Below are 22,319 nucleotides of genomic sequence, written 5' to 3'. Positions count from 1 at the left end.
CCCCCCCAGACAAACCAGGGAAAGTGATTAAAAAAGAAAATTATCCTGTGAAATATTTTTAATATATGATAATTCTAATTATACATATAGTTTTTCTCAACACTTTTCCCTAGGTTTTTTAAAAAGTAATTATCCAAATCTAGGAAATTCTTGCAGTTTGCAGGACATCTCTTGCCAAGTTGCTCATTGACTTTTTCCCCACTTTTTCAAAATGAAAGCAAAACATTTTGCTCAGGTTTTGAGGGTTTAAATGCTTGTAAAAATGCGTCTGAACGTACCACAAGAGTTGTCAACACAATTGGCACAGACCATTTGAAAGGCAGCGCTACTTTGTGCACTTCTGCTATGAACGGAAAGCAAGGATTGAAAGAATAAAAATCTGGAGCTGCAGATGGCTGGAAGATGCCATCAAGACTAACAGCATGTAAAATATTACCCCTATAATATTAAAACAAGCTCGCTGCATTTTATAACAGATTTTGACAGCAGGCATTTGGAGAAATTGGACTGTGAAAGTGCTCACACTGCAAGATGGAATTTCCAAAAAAGAGCAGAACGTCTGACATGCAGATTGTCCGACAGCCAGTTGATCAATTCTAAAATTAGTCAGGGGCTGAATCCGTACAGTGTGTGCCTGGTATTAATAAACTCACATCTCTGACCAAAAAAAGTTTTAAAATATTTGTATTTAAATTCATTTATTTATGGCTCGACACCTACATACAACAAAAATAATATGGTTAGCTGAAGGGAAGCTTACCAGAGTTCATTTATCAGTTCTATCCATATTGTTTTGATCCAAAGCTGGTTGAAAATTGGCGAAATATCCCTTAAATGTACCTCACACACCACAGGAAGATTTTGCAAGATGATCTTGAGAACCTTATAAGAAATCGTGGCTTTGCTGATGAATGTCAGAAGGGTGTTTTTGTTTAATCTTGGACTTTCCAGCTCAGCTCCCGCAAAAAGTTTAAAAAACACTGTGAAAGCAAAATTGTTACATTCATACTGTCTCAGTCTAACTGCAGTTTTTGATCCCACAGCCATAAAAGCATAAAGACATGCACTGTATTATTTCTGGGTGTCATTCTGGGCTTTTGCCTTGGAATTTTTCATCTTTAATCTTTTCTACCTGATGATGTCATTTTTACCATATTTGGCATATAAAGAATATACATGCTATTTCCCACTAGGTGCACTGTCACATTCAATGTTGCTGCAAATCACTGACATATCCCAGGCTGTGATATTAAAAAAAAATCTACTTTGCATGTATTATATTGAAATTAATTCAATTACTTTTCATCTTAATAGAGGCATCATGACAAAAACCTGGCATTTAAAGGGTTAAAATTCTGAAAATTAATGAATATTTGAATTTATGATTAGGACTGATGTTGGTAAAAAAATTAACTCAGTTGAAGTAGAAATTAATAATGTATAATATTTTTTAAAGCTTGCATTTTGTGCACAGAACAACATAAGTGTGTCGTATCAAAGCGGGCTCTAAGGGTTAATTGCCATGTTAACACATGTTAAAACGCACTTCATCAAAGTCGACAGAAACAATAAAAACTTGAAAAGTCGCACGTTTCCACTTTAGATTTGTTGAAAACATATAAAGACACTTCAGTCCTTCCCAAAGTCCAACTGAACTGTGAATTTGTGATCAACAGCTCTCGCCTGTCAGCAGAATATCAGCTTGTGAGCTGACAAATAAAGAGCATAAGATTTGATGTCTTTTTTTTCAAATTGACAATTTCCTCGAAAAATATCATTCAACTCTAGTTTCTGCATCACCCAGCGTGCTCCTCTCTGTCGCTGGGAATTGGATGAACCCAAACGCAGCGAGCTCTCCCCAAAGTCTCTGCCAAGACACAGAAGTTTTCAATAGGAACAACAACAACATAAATATTGAATAGAAACAACAGCGAACTGAAACAAAGCAGCAGCACAGAGCTAAATCACAAGTGACAGATTTGTAATATGTCCAAGAGCGACTGAGTGTGAGGTGACGGTGTGTGTTTTTCTGTGGCCAGAGAGGTTTGAAGAGTTGGGTTGTGACAGGAAGCTTTGGACAGGCCAACAGTGTCTGGACACGAAAAACAATAACTTCCTGTCTAATGAAGGATGCTGTGGTGCCCTTGAGCAAAGCGCTCATGCTGCCCAAGCTGTTTTTATGTATAAAGTTTTTATAGGAACCAGGTCATGTCTAATTAAGTCTTCTGTTTTCTTTTGTTTTACAGATGTATGATCGCCGATGAGGTAAGCACACACAACGCTGGCTCAGGAAATCTATTTTCTTTAAAAAAAAAAAAAAAAAAAAGGAACCTGGGACTTTTGCTGCATGCTTTCCAAATTAATTTGTCAGCACTGTGCAGCACTCCCACGTGCCTAATCGCTTTTGACACACGAATCATTCTGAGACCTTATTACTCTTGGGCCTCACATCAGCGCAGCCGTCATATGCAATTTACCGCAGAGTCTGCGTGCAATTGACTTGTTTTTCTCCCCCCTTCGCCGGGTGTTGATTTGCTCCGTCCAGATGGGTCTTGGGAAGACGGTGCAGGCCATCGCGGTGGCGTGCGCCTTCAGGCAGGAGTGGCCCCTGCTGGTGGTGGTGCCCTCGTCACTCAAGTATCCCTGGATCGAGGAGCTGGAGAGGTGGATCCCCGAGCTGCAGCCTGGAGACATCAACCTGGTGGAGAGCAAGAGCCACATCATGTAGGTCATCCACCTTCATCCCCACAACAACCTCACCTGTGCAACACACACACATTTCGGCTCCGGTCCAGGTATCCGAGGAGATTTTAATGTCCTGGAAAAATGGGAGAAATTCGAGTCAAATATTATGTGTGTTCATCGAACTTAAAAGCAATTAGTAGAGAAGCTATAGAAAAAGTTGAATAGTTTTTATAATATACTCACGTGCATGAGAACGCAATTTAAAAATTAATAAATATTGCGTCAGCCTACATTAGAAACAGGATAAAACAAATAATTTTTCATGTAGAGATAAAAATAAAACAGAACAACTATTTTCAAACAAAAGAAAAATTTGTCGTGTCAATAGACTTATGTGCATAATAGTGCTGTTTTTAAAATAAATACATATTTGGCGAGCCTTTGTCCATTGGGGCAACATTTAAACTAAGAATTTTCTGCAGCTTAAGCCCAACATATTCTCAGAGAAGATAAAACAGAAAAACTGAACTAACAAACAAAAATAAATCCCATCAATTTACTCATGTGCAGAATAACACTATTTTAAATCCCCCCAAAAATAAATACACTTTGCCCTACCCTAGCGCTGTTGGGGCAACATGTAAACCTAAAGAATTTTTGCAGCTTTAGACCTTCATATTTTCAGATAAAAAAAAAAAAAAATTTAGGTATTTGCAAACAAACAAAAAAAAATCAGCCTCTTAGTTTTCTTATTTTATTGCAACTAAATCTTGGTTTTCTGACTCCTTAAATCTGCATTAACTTATTTTTTGGCCACTTGGGGGCAGTGGACCCAAGCTATGAACACAATACTGACATATTATCTCATAAGTACATAGGTGATACATGAGATACAGTTGCTTGTTTACACATTCAGCAAATTTGGCAATATTAGCACTCTTGGTGATTAATACTGAATCTCTTTAGCTCTGTTTTGGTCTCCACCGACTCAATCAGGCAGAAGCACGACCACTTTGTAATACAGACCTTATGTTAATTATAAACTTGTGAAGAATCATTATCAAAATGTGTTACGAGAATATATTTGGATTATGGGCCTTCATATAAATGATAAATATTTAATCAGCAAACATCATTTTGTTCTTCTTTTGTTCTTCTTTGTTCATCGGTTGTGGACGACACTGACTGGTCAGTATGTAATGTTTAATGAAAGGCTAATATTAGCAAACTGATAAAACCTCCGTACTGTCAAACTTTTTATTTAACTGCAGTTTTCGAGAGAAAAAGTCAAACCTTTAGGGAAATAGAAGAAATGTATTACTGACTGTCTTAAAAAATAGTTGCATTTATGACTTTGTTTGAAATACAAAATGTCAAACGTGTATCACTTTATTTTGCAGTGTTACCTTGAATTCCTAAAGAAAATGTTGATTTTCTTGCATGCCTCCACAGAAAATGCAAAAATTGATTGACTGATTAACTGCGGACTGAATTTAACAGCCTTACTATGTACATCTGAAATTAAAGTGAAACTTATCTTTGCCCTCCTCAAAGCCTGGCTCTGATATTGAGGTGTTTAGCATGTGTTTGCAAAGTACGGAGCATACGACTGGTCAAATGAGATTTAGATGTTTTGATGTAGTTTTGTTGTAAAACAAAGTCCCCAATCAATCAGTCAATCAATATTATCTCCATTTTCCATGGAAGCATGCAAGAAAAACAAGGTTTTCTTCACAAATTCAACGTAACATGGTCGGACTGATTGACTTTTTTGTGCTGCGTTCAGACACCTTTTACATATTTTGAAACCTTTGGACCCTGAGCAAAGCTGTTTTGAATTCTTTTGAAAACATCTGGAAAAAGGCAATGAGCAACTTGGAAAGAAATGTCCTGCAAACTGAAAGGAATAAGACGATTCAGAAAATGTTATTTTTTGAAAAGCTAGGGAAACAAGTCCAGAAAACTATATTTGTTTTATCCGAATTAAATAGCCATGTGTGATACACACACAGGGACACACATGCACTAACATGCAGTTACGGCTACACAACAAACAACAGAGAAGCTCTCTGCTAAGGGCGCCATTAATCCACTGTATCTGTACATAGTTTATAGTGGTTTGCTGCTATATTTATGTTGTGAATGTTGTATACAGCTCTTTTATCGGTCATCTTGTGCAGCTAACCAATAATAATTAAGGCCCAGAAACCTAAAAGACAAGGTGACGTCTTTAAATAGTTCAAAACGTGAAGATTACATTTATCATCACACATGACTCATAAAAACCCAGCAAATATTCACATTTTAGCTGGAAACTGTGCATATCTGTCTTTTCTTCCTCAAAAAGTAATTTAATGATTAATCTATAAAACATTTTTAATTAATTCAAGGCAAAATTCTCTATGTTATGGAGCAAAATAGGGTCACATTTTGCACATTTAGACCCACAGTCTTTAGAGTGCATAAATATGGATATTTAAGCAAAGTACATAATCCAGTGGATTATGTTCATCATACACAGGATTATGTAAGTGAAAGGTTGCAGCCATTATTTGAATTTAAGTGGAAGTTGTGTCCTTCTGCTTCATGCGAGCGGTAATAATTTACCTAAAGAGCTGGAAGGAAAACATAAACACACTCGGTCGCACAGCGCGAAGGTGCGGCAGGCTGATAGACAGAGAAGTTGACAATTTAATCTCAAAGTGTCCCTCGGTGTCAGGAGCCAGCAGGGCCCGATGTTTGACAGCGCTGACAGACAAATCATGTCAACGCAACGTCTGCAATATTGAACAAGAGCAGGAAAAATTTTCAGCGCGGGAAGAGGAAAACTGCTGTCGTGGAGAAATGTGGCTCATTTTCGCAGCTGTTTATATAGACTCAGGTTTGCGGTGCATCTCCGCATGATGGACTAATGTCATGTATAAAATATCATCATCTCAACTTTCCCCTAGTTCTCTTAGTTTTTTATTTTTGAATGAAACTTTCTGCATGTGTGACTTGGAAGGAAAAAAAACTCCACCTCACATCACAGACAAGGCGCAAAGAGGTTGTGAAAGCCTTCTGGGGAAAACGTGTCCTTGAACTGGGAAGTGTTAATGACTGAACAGGGAGGCAAGAAAAAATTATGCAGCACCTCCTCTGAGCATTTTGACTCAATTGTTGTTTTATAGAACATGAATGACACCTTAGGTTTATTTCAGCTTGTGTGTGTGTATGTGTGTGCGTGCGTGCGTGCATGCGTGTGTTTGTGTGTGTGGCGACGGCAAAGAAATTAGAAGCTGACAGATGCTGTAGAGGTTTTTGATTTCTCAGAGATTCTTATTGAGTTCCATGCAGCTGAATGCTGCCGCCGTGTTTGTTTGTTTATCTGCAACTGTGTATCTGTGTGTTTGTGTTAAGGGGCTGCGCATAAACTGGAAAATATAGAAATTGCAATGCAGCCCTGGAATGGATTTCTTAAGCGCTAGAGAAGAGTATAAAAAAAAAAAAAATCAGCAGTCCTATTCTGCGCCTGGCAGTGTCCGCATATGTGTCTTCCTTTGTGTGCCTCAACATTTATCAAGTCCACACTCCCATTTTAAATAGTCTGCTTTACTTTACCTGGAGGGCGCAGCTGCCGAGTCAATAAACACTACAACATTTGAACAGATGTTGAGTTTCTATTTAGTACTCGCTTTTAATATATGTTTGTCAGTGTTAAAGGTGACTACTGTAAGAGCACAACAGCGGTTTAAAGGCTGACGATATTTCATAGCATGTATTGTGCTTCCACAGCATGAAATATCTTCTTCTTCTGTGCCAAAGAGCTCCATTATTGTCCAAAAAACTATTAAAAGCACATCAATGAGTCACACTGCTGCACTCGGTGACATGTTATTGTAATAAACGTCGGCACTGCAGCTTTTTTTTTTTACTCAATCCCAAATACACCATCATGCCATAAATGCTATTTCAACCAAACGTGTATTAACCCTGGAGCGAAATCTCTTCTCTTGTGTTGGACAAATTGGTGAGATTTCTTTCAGAAATAAAAAAAAAATGCAACAAGCAATATGGTAAGAAATATTCCACAAATTGGAAGAAATATGCTGAAATAGATCAATTGTTTCATAATTTAAAAAAAGGGTACCTGCTTCGAAAAATGCAAAACAAACAAAAACTGGCTCTCTCAAAATGAAATATTTTCATTTTTTAGTGCTGAATGATAGTGAATTGAATATATATCTTGGGTGTTTGAACTGTTGGTGGTAAAAAATGAAAAGCGTAAATTGCATCTCTAGTAAATAGATGACGTGTTTATCACGTTTGTGTTTACATGTTATATAATTTTTTTCTAAATGAAAAAGGATAATTTATGATGCATCACTTGAAACATACATCATCTGCATAGTGTGTTTTTTCTGTGTGTGTGTGTGTGTGTGTGTGTGTGTTCTTGTCCCTCCAGGGGTATCAGCTGCAGTAAGGTGACAGTGCTGGGTTATGGTCTGCTCACCACGGATGCCCGCCCCCTGGTGGAGGCCCTGACCAGGCAGCAGTTCGCTGTGGTCGTGGTGGACGAGTCACATTATCTCAAATCCAGGAACGCAGCGCGGACTAAGATTCTGGTGCCTCTTATCCAGAGTGCCAAGCGGGCCATCTTGCTCACCGGTACCCCTGCCCTGGGTCGGCCTGAAGAGGTAAGACAATCTGGTAAAATGGAAATTGACCAGCGCCTCATGTTAAAATACAAAATTAAAGTGTTTTGTTTACTTCCAAGACAAGATGAACCTTGCTGATTTAAAACTCCTTTATAAATTGATAATATTTAGCCCTTTGAAACCTGAGCAAAAAAAGAAAAAATCCAGGAAAGACCTGAAAAAACTTCTCAAAATAACAATTATTTGTACATCTGTATTATTACTGTACAGTTAATTTGTATGAATAATTCTAACTATATTATGATAATTAGAAATACAGTTCTCCAGAATTTTTTCTCTGGGCTGAAGAGGAAGGAGCAATGTAGGAAATATAGGAAAAACATTCAGCAGATTATAAGCATACATACATTTGCTTCAAATGGGATTCTGAGCCCACAGTCATGAAGAATCATTAGTAGGTCATAGAGCTAACTCGGGGCTCAGCACAGGTAGATCGCCATGGTAACTTGCTCTTGAGCAGGTTACACTGCGATCTAACATTCAAAAAGCCAATTAACTCTCCCCGGCATCACTTATCCTCGAGGATCCCGTGGACTTATTTCAATAACCTTTGTTGCAAAAACTTCATTTACAAAGGCCGATATGAACAGACACTGCACTGCAATAAATGAGACAAGTAATAAAAAAGGAGCACATGGGGGGGGGGACTATTGAGTTTAGAGACAATAAGAAGTGCTGTTCACAGGACAGCCGTGTTTGGAGAGCGCCGCAGCCGTTCCCCTCTCCATAATGATTTATTATATCATGTTTATATATGATGCATCGAAGCAGTAGATTGCAGCTATATTCCATCACAGCAGCCGCGCAAGATGAAGTGGACTTTGTGAATAGAAAATCTTTTCACAGTCTCAACGTGAAGAGACAATACAGTATCAATAAGATGTACTGTATGTCCACTGTGCTCTAATGATGGGACACTGATACAGCCTTGTGCTTCGGCCTTTACAGTCTTTTCCTCCAGTCATCCTCTCAAGCCTCAGGAGCAGTTAGTTTTGGCTTTTATTATATTCTTTTGTTGCTCATGTGATCATTATAATGGCTAAGTTCATTATACAAGTCAGTAGTCAATTTCTTCACTATACTTGCATACAGTTCTTCAAGATAACCTCTGCCTTATTTTCTTTATATTTTATTGCTGCTATTGCATGTAAAAATTAGTAGTTCACTATGGATGTACATATACTGTACACAACATCCTGTTTTTACTAATATAGTTCTACAGCACGCGCGCACACACACGCAAACTCTCTCTCACACACACACACACAGACCCATAATTATTCATAACCTGCCTTTTTTGTTTATTTGCTTTTATAAAAAAAAATCTGTCTCTGTTGTACCAATATTGTACAGAATACAATTTTATGTGTCCCATTTCTTAGGGCTATACAAATACATAAAAAATGCATAAAATCATTGAAAGACCAAAACAAAGCAGAAACATAACAGAGGCAACAAGAGAATAGGAGTTAAAGCTCCTAAAAACTCAGTTTTAATATTAAGTGTTTGTTATTTTTGTTATTTATATATAATAACAATAATCTATGTTAAAGTTTGGGGGTACAAAACCTCAGGGATTTTATTTATAAGGAGATGACATTTAACAACGTCAAAGCTGTGTGGATGTGGCAAATGTTGCTTAATCCTGATTGGTGAAAGGAAGGTGACATCACCTTTTTCAGACTAAGCCGCGCCCACCTCACACAGTCGAGTCACACTAAAAAAGCAGCACAGACAGAAATGAAAAAAAAAAACAACCCTCAACTTTGGGAGAAAATTACTGTAAACTCAAACAGGAGCAAACAGTGCATTTATTAGGAACTATTTTGAGCTGCAGACTAATAAACTTTTGTTATTTGATATTAGTTTCCATTTCGGAACATTTAGGGTCGGGATCTCAGCAGTATGTCTGGCATGAGACCGTGAAGAGACTCAAAACTACTAGATTCCATAAAATGAAACCACCTCAAAAGGAATTCAATATATTCTATTTCACTGATCAATCATTGACATGATTGGGTGGAATAACTGTGTAGATAAACTGGTTAAAAAAAAAAAGTAATCATAGACATTATGCAGAGCAAAATGATATCTTAGGAGATCTATAGTCGGGGTCATGTGTGGCAACCCACAAGGATCAATCCCAGGATGCACTTTAACCCTTTGAACCCTGAGCAAATTGGTTTGATTACTCAAAAACATTGGAATAAAGGTGATGAGCAACTTGGCAAAAAATGTACCAGAAATAAGTACATTTAAAAAATTATTTAAAAATCTGGGAAAAAATGACAGAGGACTGTATTTCTAATCATCATAATTATATATTTAAAATTATTTTATAGAGTTATTATAATTTTTAGCAGTTTTTTTCATGTCATTTTTCCTGGTGGTTTTTTTCTTCTCTCTTCTGTTTGTTTATTTGCTCATTTTCAGGTGATTTTCTTGTACTTTTTTCACTTGCATTTTTTGCTTTAGGTTTCTTGATAATGCCGGTAATTTCTACTAACTGCTCATTGCAGTCTTTCCATGTTTTAGTAGGAAATCTAGCCAATTTGCTCAGTGTTCAAACAGTTAATATCTGATGTTGATTTAAACTTTTTTTTTTAAATTAAAAGTATCAAAATAGTAAAAAGTACAAGAAAATTACCTGAAAATTAGCACAAATAAACCTAAACAAACATATCAAGCAAACATGGAAGTAAAAAACACCCCAAACCAACAACAGGGAAATGGTCTGAAAAAAACACTTAAAAGTATAATAATGGTCTCAAATATTTTTAGATATGTAATTATCATGATTAGAAATATTGTTTTCTGCAAATTTTTACCTTGCTTAAAAAAGGTCTCCTGAGGTTCCAAGGGGTTAAATTATGTCAGATATGCCAACCTGTTCTCATTCCAAAGCTGTCAGATACTGACGCTTTGTCACACTCCTCAGCATGTCATAGTGATGTACGAGGCATCATTCAGCGCATCTTTGTGACGCACAGCTGAAACATTGTAACACGTCGTTATTGTTGTGAACCAGCACGACATTTGAAAACAGACTGTGAACCAGTGTAAAGCTAAATCTGCTGGGGTTTGGTCACCTTTATTACCACTTCTGTCGCTGTTTTGTAAAGGCACTTAAAAAACATGTTGGTTAAGATAAGTATTAATCCAGGATTGACATCATGTGTTTGTGTGTTGGCGATGTTAAAGTACGTATGCGAGACGGATTCCACCGTCATCTAACTGCCACATTGCTGTGAGGAAAACTTAATTATTGCCTCGACTTGATCATGATAATTAACTGATGAGATTCAGGCAGCTAATTAATTCCAAAATAGAGCTTAGTACTTGTAAGAAATCTCGAGAAGATGTGTCATGGAGACGGTTTGTTATACTGCACGTGTGTGCGTGTGTGTGTGTGTGTGTGTGTGTGTGTGTGTGTGTGTGTGTGTGTGTGTGTGTGTGATACATGCCATCCTGTCTTTGCCACTGCCTGCCTGCAGTGTTGAGGTTAGTTTTTTAGATATCATCTCTCCCTCTCTCTGCCACTAGAATCTGAAACTGAATATAACATTTTATCATCCGCAGCATAAACCTGATAAGCCCTGTCCCTGCCTCTGTGCCAGTCTCCTCACTGCCATCATTACTCACTGTGGGCTCTGACATCGAGTTAGCACACAGCTCAGGGCATGCTGCACCGTTCATGATGTGCCCTCATTCCACCCACCTATTATATCAACAGTGTGAGGGGGGAAAATGCAAAGTTCCTGTTGAACAAGTGCTGAATTTAGAGTAGCGCTCTCACTGTGGCTGCTTATTCAGATCGCCTTGCTGCTGATTACCTGTCATTACTTCAGAAATTGCTGCAAATACTGAAAAATTGACATGTTGACGTTTGCATACGCACATTCTTTGAGCTTTGTTGCAGCCCACGATGCACACACTCTTTACCTACTCACTGCATGAAAAGGCTCTTTTCAAAATGCCATACATCCACTGATGACAGAACAGCTTGTAATTTTTATGATGCAAAATCTTTTGATGACTCAATTTTCATGTCAGCGCTTATTTAGCAGCAGTAGGTCGCTTTTCCTTGTCTGTATTTTCATTTAATTTTCACATCAGTCTCATTTTCTTCGCCCAGTGTGGCGGGTTGACCTGGTTAATTGCACAACACGACTGATAAACTAGGCGAAGGACAACGGGACCTTGAATAAATTGCACACAAGATGCACTTCATGACAGTAGACTAATAGTGAGCACAGGTAAGGTCTGCGTTTAAAGCCAAAAAAAGCTCTTGCTACTTTTGAGTTATTGCCTGCAGCTTTCAGAAACTGAGAGGTGAGAAGTTGTGGCAACTATACAATCTTTATGATGTGCTGCTAAATTTGCCAGTTTGGTGTGGGAAGGAGATTGGTGAAATTTACATAAGATAGATGACACACACACACACACACACACAAAAACTTTTTTAAAGAAATACTTTGGGATTTAGGAAAATACAGTATGCTTCTTCTCTTTCTTGCAAGACTTATGTGAGAAGACTGTTAGAGCAGCTGCTTAGCTTAGCACAAAGACAAAAAGGCAAAAAAAAAATAGTAGTAGTATTCAGCCATGTTTATATCATGTCTAACATTACATGTATTAAATAGTATTTTATTTTAAAAGTGTTTTTTAAAACTTTGGGTGAAGCGAGCAGGGTAAATTAGCAAGACTGGCTTTTACTAAACAGTGGCTAACGTTAACGTGGGAAAGAAACATCTCCTGGTGAGTTGCGGAGTGTTTACTCGTTGTTTAACCTTTATGGTAAAGTTGTTCATATTTTACATGTGACATGAAACTTAGTATGACAGAAGGACAAGTAGAGAAGAGTAAAAAACTAATTTTGGTGAGTTTATGACTGTAACGTAAGTTAGCTAATGTGACAAAGCAATACCTAGCTAAAAAGTTTGCTAACATTAACCACCACAAGCTAATGGACAATTACAGGATAAAAGTGAATTCTAAAATTTAACATGGCATCAGTTTGAGTAGAGAAAAGTAATAAAGTCATTTAAATAATGTATATGTCCATTATTTATCTAAAGTTTGCTAACGTTAGCTACTACAAGCTATAGGACAATTACTGGAAATTGGTAAATGCTAAAATTAGCATAAGTTTAGCTTGTAAAGAGCTGTCAATGAGTCAGTTAACTAATGTAAGTTACAGAGCATTATTTAGCCAATGTTTGCTAAAATTAGCTACCACAAGCTAAAAGATATTATTGGTCAATGATTAATACTAAACTCAAATAGAGGAAAAGTTATAGATCCAGTTAACTAATGTCATTTTTACAGCGTTATTTAGAATTATTTTGCTAACACTAGCTAACACAAGCTAAACGATAATTACTGGATTATGGTGAATGCTAAAATTTAGCATAGCATTAGCTAGAGAAAACTGTAGAGTCAGTTAACTCATGTCAGGTACATAGCAATTTTTAACTAAAACTTGCTAACATTAGCGACCACAAGCTAAACGACAATTACTAGATGATGGAAAATGCTAAAATTTAGCGTAATTTAGCTCATAAAGAGCTGTTAATGAGTCAGTTAACTAATGTTAGCTACATAGCAATAGCTAGCTAAAGTTTGCTAACATTAGTCTACAGTCTACAGGATAATGTTGAATTCTAAAATTTAGCTCAAATAGAGAACTGTTAATAAGTCAGTTAACTAATGTCAGTAGCATAGGTATATTTATATCAAGTCAGCTAACATTAGCTTTCACAAGCTATGGGACTATTACAGGATAATGGCAAATGCTAAATTTGCATAGCATTAGCTCAAGTAGAGAGCAGTGATAAGAGCTGGTTAATAAATGTCAGTTAGGTTTTATACAATTGGCTAAAGTCTGTTAACATAGACAATTATGGGATAATGGTGAATGCTAAAACATAGCATAACATTAGCTAGAGTAGTGAGCATTGATGAAGTGATGAGTATTAGCTACAGTGCTACATTGATATAAAGTTAGCTAACATTAGCCACCATTAGCTACTGGTCACACCAGAACAAGTGTAGCAGCCAAACCCCTGAGTGTAACAAATTGAGCAAAGGTGAGTTTCTGTACATTGATTTATCTGTTTTTATGTATGAGGAAAAATGTGCTATATACTATATCTTTGTCTCACCAAATCCAAAAAGAATTGCTGAAAGCTTACCAACATTAGCTAAAATGAAGGTAGTTAGGTAGTCTCATTTTATGGTGTGTATGTTGTCACTATTTTATGGGTAAAATGACAAACAAAACAGATCATACTGCATTGAAATAAAAAGACACATGTTATTGGATGGAAAACGTGTGAGATATACTGAGAAGGATAATTTACAGTTAAAAGGAGATTCATGTAAAAAAATGTGACAGTCTTTGTGTCTTTGTCTTCCTTTCCCTCACACACACACACCCTGTAATGTGTGGTTTAATACAGCATATCAGTTAAAGTCCTTTTTCTGTCTCTTTCACAGCTCTTCATGCAGATTGATGCTCTTTACCCGAAGAAGCTTGGAACCTGGCCTGACTATGCCAAGAAATACTGCAATGCCCATTACAGGTGAGTCAACACACACACACACAAGCTGACATCCACCAAGTCCAAAATGTTCCACTTCCTGTGTAGGGTATCTTTATGCTACTATAGTGTAAAAACCCAAAGTATAAAAAGACAAGATCCTGGACAGATTCCGACTAGCTGTTACCTTTCTGCTCTTCTTCAAGGTTTTATGCTAAACCATGCTCAGATAAGCTAAGCTAATCATCTCCTGGCTCACAGTGACATCAGAGTGGTGTCAGTCTTTTTATTTAACCAAGAAAGTGAGTAAGTGTATTTCTTAAAATGTCAAATTATCCGTTTAATACCTTATTTTGTTCTGTTCTCATGTTTAAAATCTTAATTCTTATCTTAGAGGTATTAGCAGAGTTTAATTTAGATCTCACCCGCCATTAAATTCTCACTCTTTTCAAGTGTCTGCTGGGATAAGGTGGGCTGTACCTGTGTCTGGAGTGGCGCTGCTGCTGAGTTGAGGGTTTGTTGTCAGAGCCAGACCACAACTGAAGCCAAGCGTTAAATGCCAACTGGCTGCCAGTAGCCAGTGACGATCAGTTACATGTGTGAACAAACACATCAAATGCATTGTTTTGGATGTCCATCAAAGTCAGCAGCTCGGTCTGGGATGGGCCTGCTGCCATTAATGATAACACTTTGTATATAATAGCACTTAGTGTGGCAGGGGAATGCCGTTCTGAGCCACATAAACATATCCACACAAAAGATCATACACAAAGAAAAGGGCACGAGGCAGTATCATGTGACTAAATCTTCCTTCATTATAGAGAGGTAATTGTGGGAAATGGCAGCAGTCCAGGAGACAGAGAGCCTCACAGCTGGAAAGCTGCTGGTTCAAATCCCGTCACCAGGCAGAGACGTTATTTTAGAAAGAGTGAATGAGTTACCCTTCTCTCAGCAGCTACAAGTCTAAATACCGAAGTGTGAAACAGCACATTTTGGCAGTGCCTTGTTAAGTTTGTCCACACTCGCGGCCAATATGGCAGATAACCAGCCTTTGTGTGCAGGGCCAGTTCTATTCTAAAAATCCATTTGGCAGATAGATTGTGAAAGTTGCCGTTGAGTTTTGGGATAAACCTGCTGCTGTGGCCATTAGACAAAATAGTTTCTTGCTCTGCAAAGTGCCCTTAAGCAAAAAACTGATCCCCCGACTGCTCCAGCAGAGCTGCTCAGCAGTAAACGATGGAAGGCTGTTGTAGTGCCGGGCAGCTCCCAGGTGGGAATGTTTAAATGTGTTTAACTATTCCTTCAGGGCATTGCCGTAAATAAGTATGTTTTCTTAGGAAGTTTCTCTTGTAGAGAAATGTGTATAAAAAACAAATGCATCAGCAACAACAGCTTTGCATCTCATTCACTCTGTGCAGGTTCTTTGGAGCTCGCAGGCAGTGGGACTGTCGCGGGGCGTCCAACCTGGAGGAGCTGCACCAGCGGCTGAGTGAGATCATGATCCGCCGTCTCAAGGCTGATGTGCTCAGTCAGCTGCCCCCCAAAATCCGCCAGCGTATTCCCTTCGACCTTCCTAAGGAAGCGGCAAAGGTACATGTTTGTCAGACATTCATTTTATTTATCATTTCCTTGTTGTACACGAGTGATATGTTTCTGCATTGTCCAGGGCTGCGACTATCAATTGCTTTCATTATAGACTAATCATTAATTGATAAATAATTTTGTGTCTAGAATGTCAGACAGTAATAACATGCCCATCGTAATTTCCCAGAGCCCAAGGTGACATTATCAAATGTCTGGCTTGAAAAAAAAAAGACTAAAATGATTAATTAACTATCAAAATAGTCCCCCAAATAATTTTCTGTTGACTGACTAAATGATTAATTGTTTCAGCTCCTACATTTTCAGACGCGCCCAGCACAAATCTAAAAATCTAAATATCCAGTTGAGTGTCACATCTGGATAAATGAAGATGCCACAAATTCATGCTGTTAAGTGAAATTAAATTCTTTTATCGCCTAGTTTGTGTATTTTTCACCACACAGGGTGCGTTTCATTGAAATGTAGAGTGTCTCATATTCATCACTTTTTGATATTTTGCTACTGTGTCTTCAAATGTTGTCTCAACTAATTTTCAGGAATCGATAAATTGTTTTCAAGTTAAGCAAAAATGCCAAATATAGAGTGCACGAGCAAATGTATGGCCTGGCAACTCGAGCAGTTCTGTTGTTGGGGAGATACTCTCAGTCTAACAGCTTCAGGCCTCAGGGACTTCATGCAAATCTCTGTCAGGGGAAACATAACAGATCCGTTATAACAGCTGACGGTGTAACATACTGTATAATATTCTCTGGTCCATTTCCATGACTGTCACCTCTCCTTCACTGCCTCCCATCCAAGTCAGGGACCACTTTGCTTGTGCGAGACATTTTTCAGCATCTAGCGTTCCCTCTTTATTTCTGTTACAGTGCGGTGCTGCTCTGATGACACGTCGCTGGTAGCTGCATTAATATTTTCTAATTGTTTCAACCACTGTCACTGCTAATTAGTTCTGTTTTTGTCTGTTGAGTTCTGAAGCTCCGCCGTGTCAAGTTCTTCTTTTTACCCTCGGGCAGCATTAACCGATCGTCTTATGTAGACAAGTTTGTGCAGTTAACAGTTTGGTGAATTTGACTTAGAACACCCTCAAGACTTATTCTCTTTTTTTTCCAGCTTCTCAGACGTTAAGGTTTGCCGCTTTTCTCTGTTTATATATCATAGTAAACTGAATATGTTTTGTTTTTTGATTATTGGACAAAACCAGCAATTTAAAGACATCACCTTGGGCTGCGGGAAATTACGATTGCCATTTTTTTACTATTTGCTTACATTTTAGAGATGAAACAATAAACAGATAAAGCAATTATGAAGACAGTGTTGAGCGATCCTCTCCATAACAAATACCGTTTTCTGTGTTGCTATTATCATTATTATTATTATTGGTCTGGTAGTAGATGTAATGAAATTCATTGATTTCACCATGCCAAAGCCTCTGAAATGCTACATAACAACACAAGACAACGGTTTCAAAATCATATCATACATTTATATCACAGCAGTGGTGAAGCCAGTATTAAAGCTGTGACTCAATTTAAGCGAATCGGAGCACTTGGAGTGTAGGTCTAAAAGATGAAAATAATAGAATTTATGAATGGTTTTAAACACACAGAGATGTGTTTGCGTAAATTAACACATTAATAGCCAACATTGTCAGGGTCACTGAGTAGAAAAAACAACCAAAGATTGTTTTTTCTTCCTGCTCACGCCATGCAGCTCTTTTTCTGTCTCTTGATGAGCGAAAAATCACTTCCCTGTCATTTTCACTCTGTGGATTGCTTCAATGGAAAGAATAGAATCAGGGTGGAAAGTTAAAGGTAAAAACCGCAGAAAGCATGCAAGGCCGAACTGAGGCGATGTGCTCTGTCTATCTGACCTCTGCTCTTTTCAGTGCACCAGGGACAGTGCAAGCCCAGCCGATCTGTATTTTGGTTGCTTTTGCTGTTTTTCTATAGGGTACAGAAAACTTAAACTGAGAGGACGTGAATTTCAAGGAAACAAAATGTTGACAGTGCCACTTGTCACGTTGCACATTCAACTGAAAGAAGACAATTATTTAAATTTTCTCCTAAATTAGCCTACAAAACTGTTTTTTACTCTATACTTGCACTTACCTGTGGGCAAAATGTAGATTAACCCAACTCACTCTAACACCTATTTTCCTACATAAAACCTACCACTGCATGGGACTACATATTTATTCCTTACCTTTATACTGACCTGCAATGCTTAAATAATAACAACATGATTTTTCTGAAAATCATTCTTGAATTTTAATTTTAAATATGGTTCGATGGATGATGCCAAAGTAAACCGAAAATGCAACTGAGTGTGATGTTTGCAGTTTACTCATCCATTCATGTACGAGAGATATTACTTCTCTTTGGAACTAAAACTCTGAATACTGCCTATTGCTTCTTTAAGATTAAATAACTGCCCTTTCGCTTATGCAGAGATACACTGAGGCGTGTGTGTGTGTGTGTGTGTGTGCGTGTGTGTGTGTGTGTGTGTGCGTGTGTGTGTATGTGTGTGTGTGTGTGTTCCCTCTCCACCGGCGTAAAGAGGATACCAGGGTATTTGTAGAGTAAATGTCATGTTTCGTGTGTAGGTGTTTACATCTCTTTTAGCCTCCCCAAAGTTCTGGTTGCGGTTTCTGCCTCCTACGCCGCACTGGATGCATGTGTGCACGTGAATGTGGCTTGGACCTGGCCCCATGCGCCCATCCTCCACTCGCTGCGTCGGGTCGCTGGTGTCAGTGCTACGAGGGGTTTTTAGTTTCCCACTGGGAGCAGCCAGCGCTAAGAACAATACACATTTAGAAGCATCCACTTTGTTATATTTTGCATCATATCAGCAGGAGAGGGAGAAAAAAAACACTGGAGAGCTCTTTCAGCGCTAATTACGCACCGAGCCACCATTCCAGGAATGACACAACAATAAGGAAGTTACTCGGGAAAGTGATGATGCAGGATTTTTACCCCAATCTATTTAAATGTTAAGGGACACTTTAATTGGGGGCTAAATATGGTCAGTGTTTCTACACAGCGATGCCAATTAGGCCACAGAACGTACGTGTAGAACAGCTGGAAAAGTTCATGTCACATCTTGTAGTTCTTCTTGCATTGCTTGCTTATCTCAAGTTGGCTGAAACAGCAGCTGTAATATCCTCCGAGAAATGAGCTCTGGGATCATTTGTCTTTGGTGAAAACAAAAAGCACGGCTGGCTGCGGCTGGTTTTTACAGTTTTGTTTTGTTACTTTTTTTGTTCATGAGATGAATGTATGAGTGTTTTTAACAGGTATTTGTCCACAGAGAATAATAGACAGACGTTTTATGCTCCCAGCTAAATGGACTGGTTTTAAGAGATGAGAAAGGGAGATGTGAAGTGGCCAGTCACCCAAAGCGCCGGCCATTGTGCTTCCTACAAGCGCAAAATCATGAACAATATAAAACATAAAAGCCTGGGTGGACATTATTTTTTCTCAAAACAAACTGTCTTTTGAAGGATAGTTTTGCTAACTGATGATACGCACAGTACACCAGGACCACTCACCAGTTCAGCCTCGTTCCTCCTGTCTCATTTTACTCCCTAATGATAGCTTTTATCTTCAGCAGCAGACACTTTTTATGCCCCTCCTGCCCTTTACGTTTTCAGCCCTGGCCTTTTGTCAGTGTTAGTCTAGCGAATAGCATCAAGGGTGGAGTGTTTAGCCACTCATCCCCCCCCCCCGGCAGATTAAAAAGCAATGCCTGGATGTGAAATTTTTAATTAGAAATAAACATTGAGCGACAGTCCAAACTGTGTTTATGCAGCTGCTGCTGAGTGAAACATCTGAGAGGAAACATAAAGGAAACGCAGCTTTGTGCTCCTGCAATATGATACTATTTATTCATTCAACCGTCCTTGACTTTGACGAGGTTTGAATCCACTGAAATGCTAATTATTTCACTAAATAGTGTAAAGCTTTCATGTTCCACCAAAAGCTTTTTCATTGTAGCGGTCCAGGACACGCAAAAAAATGCAGTTGTGAAACTTCCATTATATGTGCATGTGCTCGCATTAATAAGGCTTCTCTCCATTTCCCACCTTTTTTTTTCTTGTCCCCTCCGACCCCCCTCCTCCCCCTCGCTCACTCATCATTATGTGTATGTATGTGCTTAATCGCGCACGGACCACCTCTTCCTTCAACTCGCCATATGGTTCACAGTTTTGCATCGTTTGATATGCAGCGCTTAAAGAAAGTGTTCATTCCTGTGGAATTTTTTTACACATTTTGTGGCGTTGCTGCCTGAATTCAGACAGACGAAACTGAGAGTTGTGAACAAAAGGCAAAAAATAACCTCCAATGACAAAGTGCTCTGAAGTTAGACAATTTAGAAAAAGTCAAAGGAGCACTTGAGATTATAGGCACGCTGGAGTTATTGCATTGAAATTGAATCAAACCCAAGTTTTGCAATTATTCCACACAGCATGCTGCTTTTCTTGTTACATTTCTGCATAATGTGCTGCATTGTAGTACAAAATATTGCTGCTAATTCACTATATGTTTTTATGATAAACAGGGCTAACCTACATGCTGACAACAAATGCAGGGCCTCTCTGCGTGTCTTGTCTATGAGCAGGAGATAGCATATGCTGCTCCTCACCGGCAGCCTCTCCCACTGTGCTCCTCTCAGCTCTCCTCCACCGCCTTAAATACTCCTCGCCAATCACCTTGAGAGCACGCGAGGCGTCTTTGATTTATTGTACCGGCCCGGCTGCTTCTCCATCTTCGACCCCGGCTTGTCACAAGGCGGCTATAATTGGGAGATGCTCATGACCCACCTAACACAGCAGCCCAGTCGGAGGGGGTGGCATCCTTGGGAATTCTCCATCTTTCTCTTTCTCTTTTTTTCCTCTCCCTCTTTCTTTCTTTCTCTTCCAGGGAAAGTAGGACACCCAGCAGCACCATTAATTGTTTTGCCCTTTATATCTCAAAAACAGTAGCGAGAGAGAGAGAGAGATGGAAGGGTGGATGAAGAAGTAAAGGACGCAGCCTCACTGTCTTTGTGCTCTCCTTCGCTTCACAGGAGGCCTCGGCCAGCTTCGCAGAGTGGGAGAGACTGATGAAGGGGCTGGGATCAGGGGTCGCCACCACGGACAACCCCTTCACGCAGGTCATGAGCCTGGTCACGCACATGTACAAACAAACAGCTATTGCCAAGGTAACAGAAGACCAGAGAACATGTTGTTTTAACCTACTCTATGTCATTATACAGTATACCTTTCATGGACAAGGCTGCTCATATTTTATATTTCTCAAAATCCTACTAACCAGTGGTGGACAGTAACAAAGTACATTTACTAAAGCACTGCGCTTAAGTACAGTTTTTTAATTTTTTTTTAGTATCTGTACAATAATTGAGCATGTTTTTTTTTAAACATATTCCATTTGAAAAACAAATATTGTGCTTTTGACGCCACTACATTTCTATGAAGGCTCTCACTCGTGACATTTGCTTTGAAGTCAGCAGATGACTTTTCTTTTCCAAACTGCAAAAGTCCATAAATCCACAACAGATTCTTTGCACTGGCAACAAAAGCTCACTTTTGGACATAAAAATTGGGTGGGTGATATCCAAAATTAAACACTGTCTGAAAGTTATTTTATTTATGAATTCATACAATTCTTAGTAAAATTTTTCTATATTGCCAAGTTACAAGATAGAGCTACAGGTGTGTAACAGAGATGTTATGTAGGTTTGTTAGTTAATTCATTATTTTATTTATTTATTAAAAAATGATAGCAATTCCACTGTTTGGGAGGCAAGGCATTGGCTGGAGGACAAGAAATATTTAGTTTAGAGCTAGTAGTTAGTTGACACAGAGAAACACACAGGAAGTGTAGTTAAAAATGAAAATGATAATGGTGGTCCTTTTGTAAATGTGTGTTTCTAGGGGCATTTCTAAAGGCTTTGCAGTATTTTCAACAAGCTTTTTATTCTACAGTTTTTGCAAGAAGTCATTGCACTCAGTGGGTTGTTAAAGAGTCATTAGGAACTTTAAATATATTGTGACAATATACAACAATGCATTGAAATAAAAAAATACATTGAATAATAGTTTTTTTTTAAAGTAAGGAAGTACTTTCTCCTTTATTGGAGTAATTTTTGACCAGTAGTATCTATACTTTGACTCAAGTAATAGACTTATGTACTTTGTCCACCACTGCTACTCCCAAGTATAATCTGTGTGTATAAAGCCTGATATCTTATTTCTTTATGTCATAGAGCTGCATTTTGACCAAAAACACACCAAGGAGCCACAAAGTTGCACTGAGTCACATTGTTCCCTCATTAGCATGAACACACACACTGTAGTTTGTTTTGACTCAGTCCCACAAACACCATCATGCTGCCATAAATACTTACTAGAACGCCAAATGTGTGTTAATCCATTGCAGAAAATAGTCCCCAGCAACTTCAGATCGACTAGTGTTTGCTAAAAAGTACATCTCCCATTTGATTTAGTAAATTATGGGGATTCTTTTTAAAGTAAAACTATTTTTTAAAGACCTTCAGTCGGAAGCTCGGGGCTTAGTGTTACAAACAGGGTCAGAAATCAAAAGGTATTGAAAGGCAGACTAACACATTGTTGGTCTTGATTTTTTCATGGATTTTCAGGGACACAAGCCTTATCCTTCAAACAGCATAGTGCTTTAATATCTGGATGCTGAGAGTGATATTTCATCTTAGAGCATTTGTACTTAATGCACTCAAAGCTCCACTGGCGGTGAGCTGCAGTCAACATCCAACAGGA

At 38.4% G+C, this 22,319-nt stretch overlaps 1 protein-coding gene across 2 annotated transcripts in view; it reads left to right on the top strand.

Annotated features, from left to right (window-relative positions):
• zranb3 (zinc finger, RAN-binding domain containing 3) overlaps nucleotides 1-22,319 on the top strand; it is a 102,263-nt gene that overhangs the window by 11,628 nt on the left and 68,316 nt on the right. For both annotated transcript variants that reach the window (XM_042513403.2, XM_042513402.2), the window contains exons 3-8: nucleotides 2,247-2,265; nucleotides 2,546-2,724; nucleotides 7,130-7,361; nucleotides 13,881-13,966; nucleotides 15,343-15,514; nucleotides 20,591-20,725. In XM_042513403.2, coding sequence (XP_042369337.2) covers nucleotides 2,247-2,265; nucleotides 2,546-2,724; nucleotides 7,130-7,361; nucleotides 13,881-13,966; nucleotides 15,343-15,514; nucleotides 20,591-20,725 — 823 coding nt within the window. The remainder of the gene's footprint in view (nucleotides 1-2,246; nucleotides 2,266-2,545; nucleotides 2,725-7,129; nucleotides 7,362-13,880; nucleotides 13,967-15,342; nucleotides 15,515-20,590; nucleotides 20,726-22,319) is intronic.

Source organism: Plectropomus leopardus, chromosome 24 (assembly GCF_026936395.1).
Source record: "Plectropomus leopardus strain MGB_pleo_1.0 chromosome 24, ASM2693639v1, whole genome shotgun sequence".
Classification (NCBI taxonomy): Eukaryota; Metazoa; Chordata; class Actinopteri; order Perciformes; family Serranidae; genus Plectropomus; species Plectropomus leopardus.
The sequence above is the reverse complement of the archived record's forward strand: the minus strand, read 5'-3'. Positions and strand labels throughout refer to the sequence as shown.